At 40.7% G+C, this 24,877-nt stretch overlaps 1 protein-coding gene across 5 annotated transcripts in view; it reads right to left on the bottom strand.

The window, feature by feature from the left end:
* Positions 1-24,877, bottom strand: part of FBN1 (fibrillin 1) — a 140,823-nt gene that overhangs the window by 23,185 nt on the left and 92,761 nt on the right. For all 5 annotated transcript variants that reach the window (XR_012582151.1, XR_012582152.1, XM_074549314.1 and 2 more), the window contains 15 exons: positions 24,434-24,556; positions 20,719-20,844; positions 19,819-19,944; positions 11,690-11,812; positions 11,030-11,152; positions 9,158-9,283; positions 7,534-7,656; positions 6,849-6,971; positions 5,810-5,974; positions 5,334-5,402; positions 5,092-5,217; positions 3,714-3,836; positions 3,445-3,603; positions 2,518-2,589; positions 118-243 (listed from right to left, as the gene is read on the bottom strand). Coding sequence is in view for 3 of the 5 variants with exons in the window: in XM_074549314.1 (XP_074405415.1) it covers positions 118-243; positions 2,518-2,589; positions 3,445-3,603; positions 3,714-3,836; positions 5,092-5,217; positions 5,334-5,402; positions 5,810-5,974; positions 6,849-6,971; positions 7,534-7,656; positions 9,158-9,283; positions 11,030-11,152; positions 11,690-11,812; positions 19,819-19,944; positions 20,719-20,844; positions 24,434-24,556 (1,833 nt within the window). In the remaining 2 variants the exon portion in view is untranslated. The remainder of the gene's footprint in view (positions 1-117; positions 244-2,517; positions 2,590-3,444; positions 3,604-3,713; positions 3,837-5,091; positions 5,218-5,333; positions 5,403-5,809; positions 5,975-6,848; positions 6,972-7,533; positions 7,657-9,157; positions 9,284-11,029; positions 11,153-11,689; positions 11,813-19,818; positions 19,945-20,718; positions 20,845-24,433; positions 24,557-24,877) is intronic.

The raw sequence follows: 24,877 nt of genomic DNA, 5'->3' as shown, positions 1-24,877 counted from the left end.
TATTACACTGATAGCAGTATTTTCCCCTCATTAAGAATGCCTTCCAGGCTCTGATTAGGCAGTGTCTGAGCTGCCACTGGTGAAACACCATTCCTCTGAATGAGAGGAGCACTCTACCTTCACAGATCAGGAGCTTGTCATTGTAGAAGAAGCCCACAGGACACTCGCACCGGAAGCTGCCAACCATGTTTATACAGATCCCATTTTCACACACTCCAGGAATCTCTCTGCATTCATCAATATCTGCAAGAATAATTTTTTTTAATGCTTGTACTGAGAACTTCATGGAATCTTCTGCTACAGAGTATGTCCTTATGCATTTGCCTTTAAGATAATTATCAAACATAATGCAAGCATCAGAATGTTCCCAACTGAACAGTTGAGCGAGTCACTCCACACTGTGGAAATTTAGGTATTTCCTGTTTTCTCAGGTTCTGACTCTTCTCTGTACTGAAGGTATATTCTGCTACAGAGGAATACAGAGGAAGACATGTCCTTCCTCATGTCTCCCACCCACAGCCCTGATGAACCTCATCACCTTCCCAAGTGCCACAGTGGAGTTGTTGGGAAGAGCCAAAGAGAGACAATGGAACTGTCTTTGGTTTAACACAGGAGAGCATGATTGAATGAAAACACCCATCAGAATTAGTTTTGCACTATTTTACCCTAGTTAATCTGAAAAGCCTTTCAGGGTCTTATGTAAGAGTTTGAAAGTGCCAATGACAGGTAACATCTGAAGTGCTGCCAACATGCTATTAATTAGATTGATTAAGCCAGGCAGCCAGGGTTTGCCAATGCTTTACATACACCCCAGTTAAGTAACTGATTTTGGCAGGAAAAAACCCAGCTGCTATTACAATTATATGGCTTACCTATTGGGTCCTTAAACATCTTAATATTCTGACATGAGAGAGTTCAGAGACTCCTCTGCCTTCAGTAAACATTGACATATGCACTGAGGTACACAGTCATAGAATATGGTGGGAAATTGTCAGCTGACAGGAGTTTCCATCAGATAATGTGGTTTTGTTTGTTTGGGGTTTTGGTGGGTTTTGTTTGTTTGCTTTGTTTTTCTGCTGGATCCAACCCCTAATTTTCTACATTAGATTCTGTAATTTTGAGTCCTCTCATATACAGGGCGAATAAAACCAGAACAATTTCTGTTTCTGAAACAAACACCTGGAGTAACTATATAAAACTTTAATCCAAATAGAGAGTAATATCATTGGACTGTAAGCAAACATTAGAGGGTACACAGAGCAGTGCCCCTGCAGAGGGCTCTCCCTTGATCCTGTGCCTGCAGGTGTATGGGACATGAGTGACCCCTGTGCAAAGCAGCAGGCTGAGGCTACAGCCTGGATCCCAAAGCAGCAGCTGAGGTTACAGCCTGGATCCCAAAGCAGCAGGCTGAGGTTACAGCCTGGATCCCAAAGCAAAGGGAGAGCTGTGATTTGCACAGCTGTGAGAAGCTGTGCGTGCACCAGTCTCAGCACAGCCTGCAGGCACTGGCAGTGCTGGGGGCTCTGTGGGACAGCCCTGCTGTTTCCATTGGCTCCTGCACTGCACAGCCCTGTGCTGTGGCAGCCTGCAACAGCCCTGCACACACGCCAAGCTCTGCAGCTGCAGCTTCTACCTGTGCATGCGAGCAACATCCAAGGGCTCCCTGCTGGTGCTGGGCCCAATTAGCTGAGCAGACTCTGCAACAATCTGGACTAATGCTAATAGCTACAAAGAGAAACTTTGCTTCCAAGCAATGACCTTGTAAATAAATATTGTGAATTTCTGTAACCTCTTTAAAAATTACATTCCCCACTTTACTAGAAACCTTTTCATTGAACTAGCTAAACACTGCACGACAGAACAGCTTCGTGCTAAAGCATCTGATTACTGCCTATATGCCATCTCTGTTTGTTACAGGGTACATTATCTGCTTTTCATTTGCATTTTAGTGTAAATGAAAACAAAAGGGAGTCCCATTAGGGATTTACTCAATTCCTTGTCCTAAAATTCCTCCTCTCTCTCTCTTTTTGTTTTGCAATTTGTTACTCACGATTCAAATGTAACACACAATAACATATGTGAGAAATATTCCAGCTGAGCAGAAAAAAGGATTTTTGTGTCAAACCAATACCCAGGGGGACTGATGTGAAATGTCAGACTAAATCTTGCTTCAGTTTGAAGGAAAGACTCCCAGTTCCTCTCAGACCAAATGCTGGTTGGCCTTACTCCCAGACCTCTCATTCCCAGTATCTGTGCCCTGCTCATGTAGCCCTGATTACAGTTTCTTTGGAGCTCTGTGTTGCCTTGATTACAAGCAGCAACTGTCACTGCTGCCAGCAAGGAGTAGCCAGTTTGCACTCAAGTTTGACTTAAACAGAGGGTTGAACTCCATCACACTGTTTAATTGTTATTCCTCACATGAAAAAAACAAACAAAACTGGGAAAACAAACCTCCCCTCCCTCTTCCCTGGGCAGAGGTAGCATGGAATTTAGTTCAAAACATAAATTACAGCTCACCAACTGGTAATCCTGTATAAATGTCAATGAAGAAGCCAGGCCTTTGACTTCCACAGAGTGTGGAGAATTCATCTGCAACAGGAAAGCAAAGCAGTGATTGAAGCATTTGGAATTAATCAACAGTCAAAAAGTCATCATTTGCTCTGGCCAAGAAAGTTCTTCTACTCTTTCAGAACGTGCAGAGCATGCAGAGGTAGGCAGCCCCTTTCCCAAACTCACCATGCCAGTTCCCTTGGGTTCTCATTCAGTTGGGATCACATGCTGATTTTGCTCTGTTTATGCCTATCCCTGTGCACTACAATGTTTGCACACAATTTCAGATCTGACTTGTAAAAACCTGAACTGTAAGTGGGAAGAATCAAGTGTCTAGGAAGTTGCTCTTGAAGCAAACCACCTCAAACCAGAGTGGATGTCCTGAAGTCTCACCCAGTGTGGAAGAGTCCTGTGTGCCCATGCAATTAGCAGAGACACTCCTACATTTTACATTTGGCTGCTCAACACAGATCACTCCCAGAGCACACCAAGGTATCTCTGCCAGCCCCCAGCCTGCACAAAGGCCCTTCATGGCAAACCGCAATCAAGGCAGAGCACAGCAGATCCTGTATTTGCTGGAGCAACACCAATAAAGTCTTGGTCAGTGCCTCAACACTGGATCAACAAAGCAAGGAGATGGATTAATCAATATAAAGCATGAAGTCTCTGAGACAGGGAAACTGGCACAAGGCAGGCACAACCCAGCAGCACAGACACAAACCACTCCACGTATGCCTGCATCATGACTAGGGCTGGTCATCTCCAGGACAAAGAGGCAACTAATCCCTTCATTTTAGACACATGAGAGCAAAAAAAGACATAGCATCCCTAATGGTGTTACACTCACTAGGAGTGATTATGACATTACCAAGGCCTTGCAATGCAAAAATGTACCTGTGCTTGGGATAGGACACTGCTCACAAGGCTTATTCCAGGCACGCCCAATGTTGTAGGAACAGCAGCACATTTTCTTGGTCATATTGAAGAGCAGCTCTCCATCACAGGTTTGATTGTCAGCATAGTAATTTCTATAACACAGACTTCTTCTCATATCTGTGAAAATTAAGAAAACCTCAGGCCAATGCAGTAGGCAACTCTCAGGGGAGATGATCTCCCTGGCCCAAAGCACTAAGCTAAAGCTTTAGAGAAACCCCAGCACACACCCATGCAGTTGTTTCCTCCATTGACTTGCATGTAATCAGGAGGGCAGATGCAGGTGTAGTTTCCAACAGTATTGTAACACGTGCCAGGCCCACAGATGCCAGGTGTCTCACACTCATTCACATCTAGAAGAGAACAAACAGGCAGTGAGTGAGTGGCCACAGAAACTCTCTTGTTGTGCTTCTGAGAACAAAAATGTCTCAGTAATGCCTGAGGTAGGAAGGTGCTGGTGGAGAAGAGCTGAAGGGGCTCTGAGGAAGGTCATGGTGGAGCGAAGCCACACAGAAAAGGAAGTGGCAGCACAGGTGGCCATGGAAAGCCCAGCTGTGATGCAAAGATGGGAACTCTGATATGTGTGAAAGCTCAGAAACAGCAATTTGACTTTTGCATCTGTTGCACAAAAATAGTGTTTGAGGACCTCCTCCATTCTGGACTCTAAGATCTAGAAAAGAACCAGGTGGCTCCCTGTGGAGTCCCTACTGAGCATTGCCTGAGTGGGGAAAGCGAGCCATGTTTTCAACACAAGATGTCACATTTACTTCATCAAGAGACTAAGTTTTGTTTAAAAAAAGTTAACCAAAATCAAACCATCTCCAAAACACCTCAGTTCCCAAAAGTTCAAAAATATTTTCCCAGCCTTAAAACTTTAGGGTATCTTTGACAGACCACTCAGCATCTGTCGGGCTACATAAGCATAATGTGGATGAAGCACTTTGGTTCAGTCTTAATTTAGGACCTGAATGTTTTGTATTTCTGCAGTGGTTTGCACCTCATGGGCACTACATTACCATTATTAACAATCTGGAAGACCAAAGACAGAATGGACAACAGGAAACTTTGGAACTTGATGGGTTGCTTAAGATTTTATATCCAGCACACCTTGAGAGTGGCACATGATGTGACACATACTTGTGACTGTGCTGTGGAAAGGAACATGTTTTGCAGTAAAACCAATATTTTCAGTTGATGACTTGATAAGCAGGGGTGAAAAAGCAGTGGAAAAATACATGGACACACCAGTCCACCAGATTCATGGGGAAAATTTCTTTTATCTGACTGCTTATTCATTGCCCATTACCAAACAGCTACTTTTTATAGCCAGTTACCAAATTATGTCTTACAGAAAAAAATGCTTGGACTTTCAGGTTTTGATCAAAATATGATAATAAAAAAAAACCCCTTTCATCTATTTCAATGGTCAAGAAGGAATTTTCACACTCTTAATGCAATATTTCAACTTGTTCAATTTTACCACCCTATAGCTTTCCAGTGCTTAGTCTGGTTGTGCTCCTTTTCAAGGAAAGATTCATTCTCTGCATATTGATCTGTCTTTATTTTCAAAGAATAAAGCAGAAGTCTAGTTAAGTGAAAGCTCCATACCATCACACACTCGAGTCTCTTCATTCAAGTAGTATCCTGATGGACACTGACACTGGAAGCTCCCAAATGTATTAATACATTTTCCTCCTTGGCAAAGTCCAGGCAGTTCTTGACATTCATCAATATCTGTCCAAACAAACACATAAACATTTTATTAATGTTTGCAATGGAAAAAAAAAAAGACCCTCACTACAGAGTTTTACAATTTCAGACATGTAAACATAAATAATTGCAAATATTACCTTCTAATATAACTGTGATAGGGTTTGGTCTGAATCCTTCTCCTCCAGGGCAAAGAACCTTATATTCAGCTGGAAACAAAACAGATTTATGAGCATATGATAGTAGAAACAGTTTCAGCACAATTCTTTTTGAAAATAGATCAGATAATTACAGATAATTTAAATGTAAATTTACAAAGTAACCAGCTAGAGACACTAGATTTTACTCTGTAACATTATCTGTTATTCCATTTCATAAACAGTTCAGTAGTCTTCAGTGTAAGAGCAAACTTTCTCAGAAGAAACAATAACATTCTGACTAAATAATCTTTCTGAAAGAATGGTAAAGTTTTTGGTGAAGACCAGCAGAAGCCAGCCCCTTGCATGCCCACAATAAATGCACACCAGTATTTGAGCTATTTTAGCTATTCCTGGCTAAATGAGGAAAAAACCCACCAAACACATGGCTGTGCTCAAGCCAGGCAGTGCAGACTTACTTGTGTTCACCAGCGGGCAGTGCTCACAGGGAACTCCCCAGGCTTTGCCCAGGGAGCAGCAGCAGGAGGCCTTGGAAACGCCCACTCCAATCTCATTGCTGCAGAAGGTGCCGCCGTTATCCCCCCGAGTTTTGATGTCCAGGTAACAGTTGCCAGACCGTGTATCTATTCACAATGCACACAATGACAAACACATCTTAGGAGAGAGCAAAACACAGCACATCCTCCCAGGGTGAGGGACACCCACAGATGGCTGCCATTTCTTGCAGGACACAAAAGCAAGTGAGTTGTGCTGCCCAGGGGGCCCCAGCATTTCCACTTAGGTAGGTTGCTGCTGCTCCATATCTTGGCTTTTTTGGACTTTTCACAAAGTAGGAAATTTACTTATTGAGTCCAAGGGCATGTCAGCGAGGCTTTTTCTCATTTTCACTCACATTTTCCCTGACATTAGTACATCTTTCCAGTTCCAGATATCCACTACTCTCTCCTCTACTCAAGGTTTACAAGCAGGAAAGCATCTACTAAATGTTAGGAATTTCAAACACATTATAATTTGAGAAGCATCCTACACCCACTTAAACAAACAAAACCAAGGAAATATTAGGATTACTAAGCAGTTGGAGCCTAATACAAGAGCATTTCCATTGGTCATGAAGCTGCACCCAGCCAAGTGCTCAAGAGCTCCAAGAGCATGGGTGGCTTCATGCCACAGCTTCATTTGCCTGCCATCTTGGGGCCAGCTGGATGTGGACTAAAGTTTGTTGAATTTTAAAATTGTCTCCTGCTTGCTGTAAATTGTGGACAGCTCTTACAAGCCCCAAGGGGTTGCTTCTGGCAGTGGGGCACTGCTGGCATGCTGCATCAATTCTGGACATGCTCCTGCTGCCCTACTCCAGCTTCTAAGCCAGGGGCAGTGAGATGGGAATTGAAGAGCCTGATCAAGCCCTTTCCCATGACCCAGGACTTTATTCTTAAGCAGCCAGCTTGGAGCCCCTCTCTGGAAGTTCCCTTGTGAACAGCACAGGGAGTGGTCCCTTACCAACGCATCCAACGCGCGTGGGGTTCAGCTCGAAATCCGGAGGGCACTCACAGGTGTAGCTGCCAGCAGTGTTGATACACGTGCCACTAATGCACGTTGTGGGGTCTGCACATTCATTAACATCTGCAAGAAAAACACAGCATGTCCTAGGCAAATACTCCAGGACACTCAAGGGCACTGGTGATATATCAGGTACCGTATGCTGACCATCACAAATCCATTAGTTATGAGACAATGGTCTCCAGAAAGCTCTAAAAAATAAACAGGCATCTTAGAAGAACAGTAGTCTGAGATGAATTCATCATTTCATAGGAGAAAGAAAAAAAGCATTTTTCCTGAAAAAAATCAATCTATGAACAAGATTCACATAAAGTACTAAAAAAGAACTTAAGGGAAAAATACCAGACAAGGCCATAGCTTAACATCCAGTACTGCACAAAGCACAATACATCTCTGCCAGAGGGATTCTCTGTTCTGTTTTTCCCCTTCTTAAGGGGATATCAGAGGTGGACAAAGAACAGTAAAGAGGAGCATAAAAAAGATACGGTGAATCCTGTGTTATACAGTAGAGAAGTCTGTATTTCCCTACAACCAGTTTGATTTGTACAGCTTCTTAAAAGAATTTCCCAAGGAGCTGACTATGGCACTGACAGCAGATTAAGAGGCATGCTGTGCAGAGTTTTACCTGTGCAGTTGCCACCACTTCTGTCCAACTCGTAGCCCACTTCACACTCGCATCGGAAGAGTCCAGGGAGGTTATGACAAGTACCATAGACACAGATGTTAGGAAGTGAGCACTCATCAATATCTGATTAAGGAACAGGAAGAGAAAAATATGAGGTTTCCTGATCTTTTTGAGACATAGATAACTGCAGACATTTTCAGCAGCATGGATCTGGAAGACAACAGCTTCTGCACATCAAGTAAGACAAGAAAAAGAAACATGGAAGATTTATGTTGGAGCCTAAGGAATCTAATCCATAATGATTTTTTGAGAAAATGGCTCCTTCCAATATCTCTGGAAGCTATGCCAGAAACTATCCTAGCTTATTAGTGGGCTAATCTGACAAGTAGAAATATTAAAGATAGCAGAAGACATGTCTTAATAAAATGAAGTTTATTAAAAATCAGCAGTCATCTGCAGAAAGCTGGACACCAGCAAGAGAAAAGCCTGTGCCTAAAGGTGAACTTCAAAGCTTGGCAAGCAGACACTTTTGTGTCTTTTCTTCAAATCACTGAGTCTGAACCAGCATTCACTGAATGCCATATGCACTGCACAAAGAACAACTAATTTGATACAATAAAAAAGTGTGTGTTTACAAAGGACCTTAAAATACTGCACTTAGTGTACACAACTAAGACATGAAGGCAAGTCTGTTTTAGCAACAGGAGCTAGCCTTTAAAAAAGCTAAACTTAGCTAAAAGGTCTGAAAGTAAATTGTTTCATGAAACATTATGAAACCTAATATTGGTTTTGTTTAAAGAAACTCACTCAAATTATTTGACTCAGTAGATTTCTAAAAAATACACAGAACACTTTTCAAGGGGAAAAATCCTTTTTAAAGTGATGTACTTATGAACGCCATTAAATATCAGTTGTCATGAGTTATTGCTATGTCAGATGACAGGGCTGCAACTCCTTGACTGACTTAACTCATTAATGCTATAACAAATGAGGATTTCAAATGTTCAAATCAAATATATTACCTTAATCACATTGGCAACATGTTTATTATTTGATTGTTTTGAATCTTTGCATATGCAAAGCTCTTATGAATGAGCTGTAAACTATTAACAGCTCACTTTTGAAATTGAACAAATAGTCACACTGGATTTTTTTTTTTTGGTGTAGTCATACAAACTTTCTGCAAGGCTTCACACTGATTCTGCACCTCACAGAAGCCATCAAAGCATTTGCATTGCATTGGTTACCAAATCACTGCTTTTCAGCTTCAGACATACCAATGAGAACTAACAACTTTTTCTGTTTAATTGTTTTTAATAAAATGAAGATCTGGACATCAATGATCAAGAAGAAATGGCAGCTATCAGTGCCATTTGGATCACCAATCAGACCCCAAAATAATATAAGATAGGCTTTGAAAAGCTGTTCTCTTTATATACAGCAGGTAGATGAACATCTACAGATCCATAATAAATGCATGAAGTGCAAAAAAGCAAATACTATTAAAAAAATTCATGCAGTTCTCAATACAACCACAACAGCAAACAATTGTAAAAAATTGGAACATTAAAACAGTATTAAGGCAGAATCTGTTGAGTGTTGTTCAAAGCTTACAAAGAATTACCTTCACATGCTTTCCCATCTACGCTTGGCAAAAATCCCATTTCACATTCACAGCGATAGCCTCCAGGGGCATTGAGGCACTGCCCATTTTCACAGAGATTCAAGTTTTCTGCGCATTCATCGAGGTCTGTAAAAGGAAGGGATATTGCAAGTTAGCAGTAAAGATGTCTTTCTCACCAACATTTGAGCTGAAGCATTCAGTGCTCCAAGAATTTTAATTATTCTATCTGAACATGTGCAGAAGAAACTGCAATCTAGCTATGTGTATATGTAACAGCTCTGTATATTCCTGACATATTGCAAATACAGCTTCTAATCAAAAGGAAAATCTTTAGGAGACTTGTATAGTAGCTCCCGTTAACAACAACTGGAGGCAGTCACAGGGTCAAATTTAGACTCAGAATGAGCACATGAAATTTATTATAGCTATTGTTTCTATTACAGCAAAGCCTAGAGGCAGTAATTGGAAAAAAAAAAAGGAGGTTTACTATGCAGTGAGAAAGTGAGCAAACACAGGGTAATAGGCAGTTCTCCATGCCAAACATCAAAACACTGACAAAAAGAACTTCATCAAAACTAAACTGCAGGTTAACAGCTGATGAGAGAAACAGCCTTCCTACCGGACTCCACTCACCTTTGGATAGATCATGGCCCTTACTCTCAAGCTGAAATGCTACACATCACCAAAACACCTCCTTATTGCAACACAGTCTGGCTGGCAGCATGAGTTCTGAAAAATCCATGGCTGGTAAATCAAAAATCACCTACCAGGGAGAATGCTGCACACTGCACACTTTGGCAGAGGGCTTACAGAGCATTTGAGTGCTCTAGCTTGAGTCCCAGACACCTCTTGAATTCACAAACAATAAAGAATCCAAATAGAAAAACGTTCTACTGAATGCAGAGTTCTGTAAGCAGTTCATCTGAAGGGTGTAGCTTACAGACTCCTGGAAATCATCATACAGGAAATTAACAAAGAGCACTGGGTTAGGACGGCCACTAAGGAAGCTGAATCAGATTCAAGATGAAATTACACTGAGAGAATTAAACAGAATTCCAAGGTCTGCTTAGAATTTGGAATTATTCAAACCCAGCCTTAAACCTGATAATCCAGATTCTCAGATGCTCTAAAAACCTGCTGCAGCTGATAGAGAGCTGCTGATTTGCACCAGCTGAAAAGCTGGCCCACCAGCTCTGTGATATGGCTCTGCTCCAGGCAGCAACATCCCAGCCACACTGCAATCCTCAGTGCAAGAGCAGGGCTCCTCATGACTAAGCACACATGAACTAATCTGCTCTTCAAAGCAGAAGACTGAAGTGTGGGTGGGAAACATCTCCCTAGCAAAGTTTTATAATCTCATTTACAGTTTATAAAATGAGGTTTCAGAAACAGCTACTTCCTTCATTCCACATGCCAGCACTGCATCCTGACAGCAGCTCTCAGGATGATGGAGCAAAGCAGACAGACATCACACACTCACTTGAGAAAAGGACAAACTTTTTAGGCAATTTTGTGAAGTAATTTTGATGCATATGCCCTACTATTTAAGTGTTAAGGTGAGTAGCCAATGGACTAGTTTACTAACTAGCCAAATTACATATTCAAGCATTGTTTTAGAAATTTTGCCACTCATTTAAACTAACAAGAAAAGCAGAATGAAAAATTACGTTTTATCAAGGGAAAAAAAGTGATTGAGTTAGACTGTGTATAATATATAATATTTCTTTTAAGCTGTGGCAACCTAGGTGAGGAGAAGACAATTAATGATGACATATTAATGAAAATTTCAAATGTTTAAAAGCTGGGTTTGTGCATTGGATCACAGAATAACTTAGGCTGCACAGAGCTGATCCTTTGCTCTCCTGAGCTCACCTGTACAAGTGAAGCCATCCCCAGTGTAACCCTCTTTACACAGGCAGCGGTAAGAGCCCATCGTGTTCTTGCAGTCAGCGTGTGGGCTGCACATGTGGGTTCCATTGGAGCACTCATCCAGATCTTTAAAGTAATAAAACAGGGGAAAAAATTAGTTAAAAACCCATACATGAATACAAAGTTTAAGTAGTGTATGGCACACAGAAGCTCTACTTTAAATAATCTTCCATAATAAAACCCATACATACGTGTGGCCATCTGACTGAAAAGTGGGGAAAGGTTATTTGCAGCCCACCAAAGAAATCTGACAAGCTAACTGTGAGGAAGCTCCAGGCACTCAGTACTAAGGCCTGTACCTTGTTTTCAAGGGGAGCACCAGGAGGCCCTCACTGCCTCCCATCAGCTGCCCTCAAGCACAAAGCATCTCTGTCCATGGTTCAGTCTGTTCCCATCATTTCACAAACCAAACAGGAGATAAAGCTGATTTCACAGATACCATGGTGCAGGACTTGTCCTCCAACAGATCATGTCAAATCAACCTAACAGTTCAATAACCACTTGCCTTCACATTTTATAGGTGTGGTATTACTTTTTTCAAAATTGCTAGAACCCCATTGTGGTCTGGCCTTACAAATAAATACAAATGCATAAGACTCTCACCTGTGCACTTGATACCATCTCCAATCCAGCCAGGGCTGCAGCTACATTTGAAGCTTCCTGCTGTGTTTGTACATATGGCGTGTCTGTCGCAGTTATGGGCTCCAATTTCACACTCATTGATATCTGTAAACAGAGATGTTTGAGCAGCTCATGGAACCACTTTCTCATATCCAGACAACTGACACTAGAATTTCTCAAGAAAGGCAATGTGAACATGAAAGCAAGCCTGCATTTTTTACAACATGACATTTAAAAAGGAAGCTGAAATGAAATCACAACAAAGGAAAGGAAAGGAAAAAGGAAAAAGGAGCACATAGAGCATTTCAAACATGCTGCCCCACTACCTGTTCTTCTGATAGGCACATAAAGCAGTGCTGCTGCAGCTCACTCCAAAGGATATTTCAGAAGGAAGACAGTACCTCAGGAAACAGCCTTCCCAGAGAGCCCATCCTGCAGAGATGGGCAGAGTCTGCAGAGAGGGACTACAACAGTGGCTCCACACTGCAGAGTTTGCTAAAAAGTATCAAAGGAAACTCTGCTGCCCAGGGATTCCTGGAATGCAGCACTCCCACAGCCCCCAGCACAGATGCTGATGAACTCCAGCCAGGCACCACCAGCTGGCTGCCCCTAGGATTGTCCCCAGGCAGGGAATGAAGCAGGTTCTGCTGGGCCAGGGGCTGTGTGCAAGGCTGGGCACAGGCTGTTCCACTGCATTTACCAGGAGAGCTGAGCAGCTCATCAGGCAGGCAGTTAATTAGGAACTCAGTGAGAAGTCAGCATCCTTGGAGACACCAGGCAGCAAGTCATCCAGTCTTCAACATACATGGTCATGCCAACACATTCTATTTCAGTACTTGCTATTTTCACCTTATTTTCATGTTTGGGCATTCTCTGGCAATGTCAAAATGTATAGACTACAAAAAAACCCAAACTGGACTCCATTCTTCCTGCTCTTCTCACTAAGCATTATTAATGCTCCATATAAGTAGTTGAAGAATGTACAAACTAAAAGGTGATGTTTTCAGAAGTTATTACTGGTAACTGAAACAAAACTGGGGGGATTTTCTTGCCTATCTGAGCTTTGGATTTTACAGTATTTTCTGTAACTGCCCTATTGAACTGCACTTTACCTCCATGCAGGATGTAATCTACCTAGGGTCCACATCAAACCACTTAAAACTAATACCCATTTCTCAGCCTTCCCAGGTGTCTTTGATCTTGCTGTAAGCCAAACCATCTCCCTCTGTAAAACAGCTGATGGAAAGGCAAAACAAGCTCATAACTCCATGTGATTCCACAGACAAAAACCCAGCTCAGACCCTCCAGAAAGGCATCAGCCATCAAATATGTAACAACCTTTGGGATTTCCAGCCCCAAAATCACAGACTTCAATTTCCCTATGATTTTACCTGCAAACAATTAGCTCTTTAAAGATGGTGAAGTTGTGGAGCTAATGCAGAAAGTGACCAGATATCACCTTAACTATTTCCTTTACAACACTTTCTTAAGTTATTCTGTCCACACTTCTCTAGACAAAAGGCTGTGTCCTTTCACTATGCCTTGTACACATATTTTGCCTTTTCATAAAGGCAACATACGACTTCAAAAAGCAGACTACATCTGTCTATTATCCTAAAATTAAATACTCAAGGCCAGAAAACACCCAAAATGACTGCTGGCTGGGAGGGATGGGGCATGTGTTTGGTGAGTTTTGTGCTTGCTTGAGATTTTATGTTGTTGAGATTTTGGGGGTTTTTTGTGATTTGGTTTTTGGGCTTTTTGTTTTGCTTTGTTTGTTTGGGGTTGGTTTTGTTTTGTACTGGTTTTTTTTTTTGGTGGGTTGGCTTTTAATGCTTTGGAGTCTTTTTAGTCTGTTGAAGTGGAATTTAATCCAATCTTGCTTTTCTGAGTCTCTTTCTAAGCGAGGCATTGCTTTGACTCAAAACTCCAGACATGAGCATTCCCATAATCTGAATGCTGACATCTAGATATGAATCTAAATCTGGCAGCTGGAATCTACCATTAATGAATGTTAACTCCAGGCCTGAAAACATGCAAATGGACACTTACTTCTTAAAACTTAAAAAGGGTCAGGAGCAAATAATCTCAGAGCAGTTTTGCCTTTAGCATGTGCAGAAACTCATGAAGATAACATCACACTAAACAGGAAACTTGCATCTGTCAAAAAATCTTAAGGGTGGCCTGAAAAAAATGCAACTCATTTTGGCTTGGGGAAAGACTGGAAGGAATTTAGAGAGGTCAGCTACAGTATACACTGACATAAAAAAGCTGAGACAAACACTCTATATTTTAACCTTTACATGATTTTAAACTCCAAACTGTTAAACTGCTCACATTAAGACTCCGCTGTATTTGATTGTTTGGTGCTCTGAAACATACAATCACCAGCTTCCTTATACCCTGCAGAGCACAACAAAACACAAAAAAACCCCATCACCAGAAGAGAGGTTTCTGCCAAGAATTTTTTTTTAAACCACCAGCAAACACAAACAGAAACTTGCATGCAACAGCTACACCACAATGAAGTCATGCTCAGGCTCAGATTTAAGAAAAATCAAGCCAAATTTTCCACTCTCCATAAAGTGACTGGGGGCTCCATCCCACCAAGCACTGACCCACTGACACATTGTACCTGAGAATCCCCGCTAACACCTCCCAGCAGAACAGCAGCACCACAACACTGGGGCCCTTGCAGTGGACACTTGTTCCCCATCAGCTGTTTGACACACACTCTAAAAAGCTTAGAATCTTCCTTGGAATGAATGCTGCAAATATAAATCTATACCCAAACACGGGTATTTATAATGGGTTCAACTTTCTCAGGCATCAACCACTGAAATGTCATTCCAGTTGCTTTGAATAAAAAAAAAAATCTTTTCTCCAGTAAAAATTTTCAATAGATTTCCACACTTTTTTGCCTGGGTAAAGATCAAATAGGGAATGCAAACTGTATTCTTGAATGCCATCTACCTTTAAAGGCACATTGCAGGGCTTATTTCCATGATGTATGGAAAGTTTTTTCAGATATTTAAATGAAAGATGTTTGAGGCATATAAAATACCATCACTGGCTTCATCCCAGATTTTACTTCTTTTCCCCTGTGTTTAACTCTGATGTTGTTTTGCTATAATCCCAATTCTTTCCTTTCATTGCACAGCTGAGTTGTAAGTCTACATTTATTACGCTGCCATTATTTCCAAGGCAAAAGAGACCTCAGACCAAACATGGCTCTGTGTAAACAGTGCACTGAAATCATTGGAATTTATGCCTTCTTATACTGGAGCTTAATATGGATTTATGTTGCCATAAGTATTGAATTATGGCTTCACAGAATGAAACAGAAAGGAGAAGTTGAGCTCTGTAGGGGAAAAATTAACTCAAGATCTTTAATAAAAGCATGAGTCCAGTTCTGTCTCCCTGTCCTGTCTGCATGGCAGTACAAACAGTACTATACTCTTCAAATACTCCAGCTAGTTCCATTTAATTGTCTGAAGACAAAGGCATTGCTCTGAGTAAAGGTATCATGACCCAAAGAGCACCCACGAGGACACTATTGAAGTCAGGGTTTCACACAATGATGGCTTATTCCCACTGACTTCATGGGGATTTTCACTACAGAGTAAAGGAGTGAGTCACTGATTTATATCAACCTTCTCCTTCTGCCTCCAGCATGAGTCCGTGACAAGCCAAGGAAAATAAAGACATTCCAGTCAGAGACTGACACTGCATCCTCAGCCGGTCCCACTGTGCCCCAGTGCTGCTGCACACATGTTCTCAGCTTTGCAATTGCACAACTCCCATTCCTACTAAGAGAGTTGTCTGCCTACAACAGATGAGAATACGCACAATAAATAATATGCAGGTCTGACATCATAACAATCCTAAGCACTCTGGGGAAACAAACCTGTCAGTCACCCTGTTTTGTTGGGTCCTTCCATTCTCTTCTTTGGACAAATATTTTTTCTCTCGAGCCTTTGCCAATTAATAAAGCGTCTCTCCCATTAATCACAGTGGCACAAACTTTAGGGCTCACAATGTGTGTGCAGAAAAAATACATCATATATACCTGTCACCCTTTGCCTATGCTCGCAAAATGCAGCAACCAAAGGAAAGAAACTGCACAACACACCCTTACCCACTCTGGAAGTGGATCACTGAAGCTGGCCAGAGAGGAGCATGGCAATAAGTCACTGTTTCCTCACCTACATTCTAGAAACATTCCTTTGCATTTGAACAGAATGATAGTGTACACTAACTGAAGAAAATTCACATGTTCATCACTGGGCATGAAATCCTCCAGGTACTCTGTGTACTGTTTTCTATTAGGTTTCATTGGGCTTCAATGGTCTATAAGAGTCCTTAGCAAACTGTAAATTTAATTCAGACTCCACCTATAAATCAGTACTGTTTGTCAGCAATTATGCAAATCCCTTAAGCATTTTCTGACTTTTACATTTTTTTGGCAGTCTCTGCATATCTGTGCATTTTACTGCACTGACGTTTCGCTGGCATTGTGAGCCTGGGCCCAGCTCCCCGAGGGCCAGTCGTCTGGTGGAAGTCACAAGGCATTTCCTCCTCCTGGGCTGCTGCCCATGTAATCAGGTAGGAAAAACTAAGGCTTTTTAGAGGGAAAAGACTGTGAATTTCATCTTGGCGGTCATACTAGTTGAAAAATACATGGGAAAAAATTCCCTATTCTCATCTTCCTATATGTAAAATTGTTTTCTCTTTTGGAATCACTCTCAGATTTTATTCAGCATACTGTAGTCTTGGAGTTTCACATGGGACAGTTCAGCTCTTGCCTGCTATCCATCCTTACATCATCAGCACACTGAGGCACAGCGTGTTATTGCTGGACAGATGCCTACTGCCAGTACACTCCTCCTGTAATACCCCCCTTTGGTGGGCAGGCTTTCATTATCATCCTCTGGTATTTGGCCTGACACAGCCAGCTCCCAGACTCATGATGGCAAACATATGCTTCACTGGTACCAGAACTCTCTTGTGCCACCAAGCCTGAAACACAATGTATTATTAATGGCCAGAAGCCATGAATAATGGAGAGGAGAGTACATTATACAAGTCACAAAATATTATGGCTCTATTTCTGAGGGCAAATGACAGGCTCACCTTTTCCTTTCCCTGCCTCAGATGTCTGACCTCTCTAGACCCAAGTTCCTGTCAGCCATGCAGGCATGCAGTGTGCACTCACTCTTCCTGTATCCACTAATGCTGTCATCAGTGGAAGATGCTCCACACCAAACCCTCCAAGCTCACAGCCCACACCAAGGCTGCAGCTGAGTAATTCCCACCAGCCTTCCTCCACATGGCAACAGCATGGCCCTTGCAGAATCAGAGCCTGGTCTCAGCCTCCCAACTCCCTGAGCCTGCTGCAGGGAAATCCAGCTGACTTGTAACATATTCCTTTTTGATCTGTTGGCTATGTTGGGAAATTACTGCCAAGTTCACCTCTTTCAGTCTGACTCTGTGAAGAGCATGTTAAGCTTGTCCAAGCCCCCCTCCACCAGGAACAACCAGTGGGGGTGTGCACACAGCCATAACTGCAAGGATGGATGGGAGAGAGTCAGAGAGGAATTTGTTTCTCTTTGAAAATATGAGAGCAAGTTTAAGTCTCTACATCAACAGTGAAGTACTGCAGATTTACAAACCCAAGTTCCAAAGCAGGACTTCATTTCTGCACAAGCACATGTATACTTTATAGACAGAAAAAGCAGAGACAAGATATTTGTCATAAAGCTCGGTGATCTGGAACTGAGATAGGGGAAAACACAGCAATCTCCTCTCTAGTGGCTGCATACCATTGCCTGCCTAGGAAAATCTAAAATGAACTGTTCTAAGCCTGGATTATCACAGTTTGCCCTGTGAATGGAAATTAAGTCATTCACAGCACTTGATGTTGGAAAGCTGCATCTACAACCTGTATTTTTGCATAGTATTTTTAAAATCGTGGTTTTGTTACTGAACTGTCCACATTCTTACTGAGAACCAAGGAGAGGGGAGAACTAGGGCAACTAACATCTGTGTGGGATGGGAATGTAAGTCAGTGGGTGGATTCTGAACACTGTTAAAAGATTGGGGGGGAAAAACAAGTTTATTTGTTAAAATGAAATCACTCAGTAATGACAAGGGAGCTGAAATATTTAGACAAAACTGGAATGGAACCCAAAGGACATGATTTAGTTGTTCTCAGAAACAGAGGATCTCCCATTCAAAGTGCTGTACATGTTTTTGTAACTTTTTTTTCCATGGGAATTCCTAAAAACTGTGGATGTTTTTGATCTGTCTGTAAGACAAGAACTGGGTTCTGGAGTCAAAATGCTGTTGGCAAGGTCCGTCCTGAGGAAACATTGAAGGAGGCTCTGATGGTCTGCAGTACCTGAGCCTGGGAACTTCAGCTCTGCTCTAATACTGTGCAAACAAGAAATGAGAAATTCAAAATTCTCCAGCAGCAAATAAGACATTTTAAAAAACAGAATGTGAGAACCTACCCAATGTAATCACTATGGGATCTGTATCCACAGTTTTTTCATTATTTAACCAATCTGCTCTGCTTCCTGCTTTCTTATTTGAATCATTTTTTAAAAATTCATTATTTGAATATGATCCCATCTCAACTGTATCAGCATAACTGATACTTCACTTTTTCATCTTAGACCATGGGGATCTTTCAAATTACTGAGCCCTTCTATAGTATCTGTTGGAATTAAGGTGTTCTGCTGTTATTCCTTGTGAGTGCCAAACTCTCTGAAATACTGGCATGCAGACAAAAGCAGCAGGAAAGGTTAAAAATGTGTAAGGAGGTGGCAAGAGCCTTCGTGACAATGTCCATCCACAGGTCAGGGCTTGGCTGGGACTAGGACAGAGGGATTTCCTGGCGTCTCGGTTAACAAAAAATATTGCTTGGGACATTTGCCACTCCCTTGAATCACATGATGCCAGAATGGTGGCTATTTCCAGGCACTTCTCCAGAAGCCATACCTGAGATTGCTCCCCTGCCTCCACGACCTTTCTCTGTCTTTTGCCTTCAACTCACTGCCTCATCTTCCCAGTCTGCTCCCTAGGCTGGGACTGACAGCTGCGCCATGTGTGACTGATCAGTGAGAGGGTGCTCAGGTCCAGAGCTCTGAAAATCTTCATATCATTTAGCACAGAAACAAAGAACACTGAAATGTTGGTCTAAAGAGTACAATTAGGGATTTCTTGGATTTAGATCAGTTCATATGTAAGTCAAAGGCAGCTGTTACTAATGCACAATTATTCATCCATACCCCAATATGCAAAATACAACTCCAGCTCTCAGACTTTTCTGTGAGAGCTGTAAAAAACCAGCTTCATATATTTGGGGCACTTAAAAAAATATATTATTAAATCTGTACAATAAGTGCAGACTAAGAATAAAAGTGTGTCTCAAAGACATTGCCAGAAATGTGTTTACCCTAAGTCTACATTAAAAATTATATTAAACATATGTTTGCATTCATATTTGGGCAAAGTCTAAGACTCTCAACACCTTGGCTTGAGACACCAGCACTTGGATTATTAATATATCATGGCCTCAGAGCTTGTATATTTGAATCTCATTTCTGTTTGCTGGCAATACATGAAATAAAGCAAATTCTGATTCAGCTGATAGAATGTAGTTGTGTAACTGTATTGTCGACACTTTGCAAAAACTGAAAATATATTTTAGCATATATTTCAAACCATCTGTATTTGCCAAATAATACTTTGAACAGATACATGTTATTTGCTTGCACAGTATACAATTAACTAATCCAAATGCACTGAGGTCCTCAGGAATTTGTCAAGTTACAGAGAATGGCATTTTCTGTTCTCAGATGAACAACTGTGCAGTAACACACCCAGTTTTGATCCCAATCCTTGCTCCACTCATTTCAGCAGAAGCAGCATCAGGCTGAATGCTGTACCACTGAATTTTAGCAGAACACAAGCTCAGCAAATTCAGATGAGAGGTAAAATAGGAGCACAAGTAAGTGAAAAGAAGCACAGTGAAAGGAGGTTCTAAACACCAGAAAAGCAGACTCATGAGTTTAAGTAAAAATTAATAATTAAGCTTTAAAACTTACCTGTGCAACCAGTCGTGCCTTTCTTGCCTGAATATCCCATATCACAGTGACAGATAAATGAGCCTTTTGTATTCTCACAGGTTCCACTCAGACAGATGTTTGGATGCAGATCACACTCATTAACATCTAAAAAACCCCAAGAATTAAAATGTCTTAGAAAGTAACGGAAAGATCTCTTTAGATATTAATTCTGATACAAACACAGGTCTAAATACGCAAAGAAAAATCTGTTTATAGTAGTTATTCCTTACCTAGCATACAAGCACACATCTTGAGATCTGGGGTAACTGTTAATAACCATATCTGCATTAACATACCTTTAATGCCAGCTTTTTGTAAAAATAGACACTAAGGTGCAGTACAATATCCAAAGAATGGCTGTGATTATTGATAATTCCTACATATATATGTCTGTACACATTTTTATATATGCCTGCATGCATTGTCTAGTTTTGTCTGACATTTCTCTCGAAATACACTCAAGATTTTAAATTAAAATGTGAAAATGTGGCTTTGGAGATATGCTGTTTCACAACTCTGTTGTACCAAGGTACAACACTTCCACAAAGTTTTGTCTGAGACAAGTTTAAATCAGCACTGGTGATTTATCTTGCTAGATATCCTTCTGCAGGCGCTCTTTTATCTAAGTTGCACAAAAAACTACACTGGAAGAGGACACAGAGATGCAAGGCTACAGATCATGTTTGCACCCCAATCTCCAGGGATATACAGATTACATTTGCACTTGTGCAATAGGGCTGGTTCTGTGGTCAGGTGACCAAAACTAGGAAATAAGAGGAATACTCTTCAAATATCATTGTCTGTCTACTTGGAAAGAGTGCCCTAATAAATATTTCTTCAGTTTTTAATGCAGATTGGAATATATGTACTTTCACTTACCTATGCAAGTCTTCATGTCTTCAGATGCCATGAATCCATCATAGCAAAGACACCTGTACTCTCCTGGGATGTTTGTACACTGGCCTCCATCACAGATGTTAGGATTGTCTTCACACTCATCAATATCTACAGGGGAAAATCAAATTAAAACATGTTACCTTTATCCAGTTCAATGAACCATTATCATGGCAAGTAGGCATTTTAATGCTCTGATAAACATGGTGAAGATTGAATCCTTGTAAATAACTGAGCAGTACATTGCAAAATTGTGCTGATGAGTAAGTTCCTTGTCTTCAGCTAAAGTCAATGGCAAAATATTCCCTTCTGAGTCAAGTGGGAGGAACAGGAACCAACTTTTTCTTCAGAGAAAAGAGCTCCAACAGAACTTTTGTCGTACCACAAAGCCACATATAATTGGGCATTCTTGGATACAAGCCATCATTGTTGAAATCAAAAGAAGCTCTGAAGTCAAATTCAGCAACAAAAACATCAAACTTTACAGATCTTTAAAAAGGATCATACATGCAAAATACCTCTACAGATCTCAAGGTGGTGACAAACTGGAAACCGTTCAACTCATGATGGGAATAATTACAGTGCATACATTTATTTCACTAAGAGATTTTTATGGTCTTATTTAGTATTTCAGCTGACTGCCCAGGACAGCAATATAGTTACATCCTCTAGGATGAAAAGTTGTTTTCTCCATTGATAACTGATAAAATTGCCATCACTGATTGGAGCCAAGCTGCAGAAGCAGATCCTGTATTCTATTAAGGAAATCATGCTAAGTTCTGGAATCTTACAGAGCCCCTGGGGTTATACTAGTGTTACTTGTAAAAATCCCCAGAATCTTCCTGTGTCAGCACCAACACAGACCAGCAAGAGCAAAATCAGAATCTCTGCCTAGTATACCATGGGAAAAAAATCAGCACAAAAAGGACAAGATTCAGGAATCTTCTCCAAGAGAAAGGGTGTAACTCATTATCAGAGCAGTCTATTGTGGATTGCAGTAATTATGCAGCTGCAGAAAATGAACTCACATTAATTTAAAATATTATGTTCATTATTCTGCTGTATTTCCAGCAGTTAGTGCTTGTGTGGATACACAACTTCCGCAAGGAAGAAGGCTGACCAGTCCCTGTTTGTCTTAACAAGCAAATAATGTTGACATGGACATTAGCCTGAAAATGTTAATTTGGAATGGAATTTGAATTAACATGCAAATTTAAGCTCTAGAAATGGGAATAATAATGACAGAAATAAAGAACTTTATTTACCAACCTGCCACTGTACCAATTTCACAGTTGGGGGAAAATCAGCTGACAAAGAACCTGTTGTTTCTCCTAATTGAGCTGATTATTTATGCATAACCTCACCAATTCAAACATGACCTACTACTGAATTGCAGAGCATTCTTACCAGGTCAATTATCAGCAAATATATTCTGTGATGGCTTCCAGCTTTGTGTGATGTTAAAGATAAAAGACATGTTCACGCACAGAGAAAACTGAAAACTGAAAATAGGTGTTTCACAATTGAAGGTCACAGTCCTATTTTATCTTGTAATCTAACAGTGTAAAACCAAGTATTTAGTGCCATGAAAGCAAAGTTACAAATTATTTTTCTTCTTCTTAGTTTGGGCAGAGGCAAAACTTTAGTATGTGGATTTTGAATACTCACCAGATGTTTACATATGTAAATAACATCTTTTCAAGAAAAGGAAAGAGCGCTGTCAATACTAATAGGGTAGTGAAGGTGACCCCTCACATCTCTGGATATTTTCTTAGATTTGACTTGACATCCAAAGTTGTCTGGTGTTTCTGCTACTTAAACCTTTTTATATGTGGCTATTGCACTCAAGTCCTTATAAGAAGATAGTATGAAAATGAATAGCTAATAGTTATTACAGCTGGTCTGTGAAGGAAATTCTATTTTTCAGAGTCAAGACAGGATATGTAGAAATAGATATGTAGAAATTCACAACTGAAGTAAGATCTGACTACCAGCTTCAATGGACGTGTTCAGGGTCAGGTTGATGTGTGGACAAACCACAGAGAATCCGTCCCCTCCCCACAGCAAAGGGAGCTGCTTGAATTTTGACTTTGAGAACAGAAAGATGATAAGTTTCCTATTCCAAGGGTTTTAGTGTAATATGCAGGAAGGTGCTGTAAATGATCTGTTCTGGTTTTGGGTGGCAAAGGATAAGGGGGAGTAAAGACAGAACTGTTTCTAGCCAGCAGATTTGAGATCCCAAAGACTGTTGAAGTGACATTTGGGTCATTTGGTCCAAGTCAAATAAAGAAGATGAAAACAGAAAAGTGGCTCAGAGACTCTGCTCCCCTCCCTCCTCCCTTCCCTCTCATGTCACTCTAATCCTCTCACTGCGTTTAGATTCTGGCTGAGGCACAGTTTTGATCAACCAGTTTTATTTTTGCATTTAAAAAGTGCCCCAAACACCAATGTTTGGGCAAGTTTTTGTAAAAGCTTGACTTTTCTAGACACTTGAGCTAAAGCAAACTACTTCTAATCTAAATATTTTAGGTTTTCAGGGTCAATCGAATCTGCACTTTTTCTAGTTGAATTCTTTATTTGAATGAGGGTCTGATACTTGCTGAAGGCTGGCTACTTTAAATCTTTCTGACAGAGCAAGCCACAATGTGGGAGAAAACTACATTTTGCTGTGCTTTAGGGCTCTTTTATCTTCTGGAATGGTAGTGGGTGGGCTCAGGGTAATTGAGACCCTGGTTCAAGGTCCATAAATATTTACAGATTCTAAATGTGAGCATTCTAATAGTCCAGTATAGAAAACCCTCCATTTGTTCAACTATAAAGGCAATTCTATTCCAAGGGATTAATCCTGTTATAATTCACATGCTCTTCAAGGAGCTCTCGGATGGAATTGGCAAACAGCTGGCAAATATTCACATGCCTCATCAGGCCAGTGCCTGTGAGGCAAGAAGAGAAAATTGTCTTTCCAGTAACCTATGTGGAAATCACCAAGTACAATTCACTTCCTGGGATTATGACTTTGAGACTCCCAAAGGAGAACAGTTGGTCATAACAGAGCTCTAAAAATTTTCTCACAAACTCTTCTAAGAGTGCAAAAGACCTGTTTCCTAAGAAAGATTCCTATTATTCAGTCTTCAATTTCTCTGCAAGTCATTTAGCTCTGACTTAACGTAGCATACTTGCACTTGACAAAACAAAGAACTAAAAATAGGAATTTTCTTTCTTGCTTAACAGCAAATACCACAAAACAACAGAACAGAGCAATCAGCTTCTTTACTAGCATCTCTGTCTATCCTCTCTCCAACATAACCATACAATACACATGCACAGCATCTTGGCTTCTGTTCATGATAATTTTTTTAATGGTCTTCAACCTGCTTTAGATTTGGATCTACTACAATACCTTAAGGGGGAAAATTTATGTCCTACTGAAAAAATTAGAGATATTTGCTATTAAAATCAGAATCAATTTGCACACTTTCTGAAATTGTCAGCAACCAATTCTCTTCAAAGCACTTGTTTCTGCAGTTCCCCAGTTCTGATACTTTGGAGATATTTACTTCAGAAAAAGAGCTTCACTTTCTATTTATTTTATTTTTTAATAGTGCATTTGTTACAATAGCTTTAACCTTAAAAAGAAGGCTAGTTTTTAAACTATTGAAATAAGCCTTTTAAGCAGAAAAGTTCCCAAAATCTCCCTTACCAGTGCATGTCCTGTGGTCTGGCATGAGGGCAAAGCCTTGTTTACAGCTACATTCATAGCTGCCCTCTGAGTTTGTACAGAAGTCCTCACAGCCACCATTCATTATTTGGCACTCATCAATATCTAAAAAAGAGAAAATAACAGTTAAACCCACAACACTTTTTACTTTAAAGCGCATTTCAAGGACATATTTAGAGTCAGCCTTCCAGTACACCATCAATCCAGAGTCCACACTTGGTGTTTGCACACTGACATTCAAGTGTTTGCAAAGGCACTGGGAAGGATTCACACAAACCAGGGATGGAAAGACTGCATATACAAACACTTCTGTGCTTCTCCTTCCACATATAGAAATAGCACTGAGTTACCACAGATCATTAGGGCAACAAAGTTTTTGTAAGATTCAAGGTAAAAAATTACTTGGCAGAATTAAAGCCAGTGGAT

The sequence above is a fragment of the Zonotrichia albicollis genome, chromosome 11 (assembly GCF_047830755.1).
Source record: "Zonotrichia albicollis isolate bZonAlb1 chromosome 11, bZonAlb1.hap1, whole genome shotgun sequence".
NCBI classification, from domain to species: domain Eukaryota; kingdom Metazoa; phylum Chordata; class Aves; order Passeriformes; family Passerellidae; genus Zonotrichia; species Zonotrichia albicollis.
This window is presented reverse-complemented; position numbering and strand designations above follow the sequence as displayed.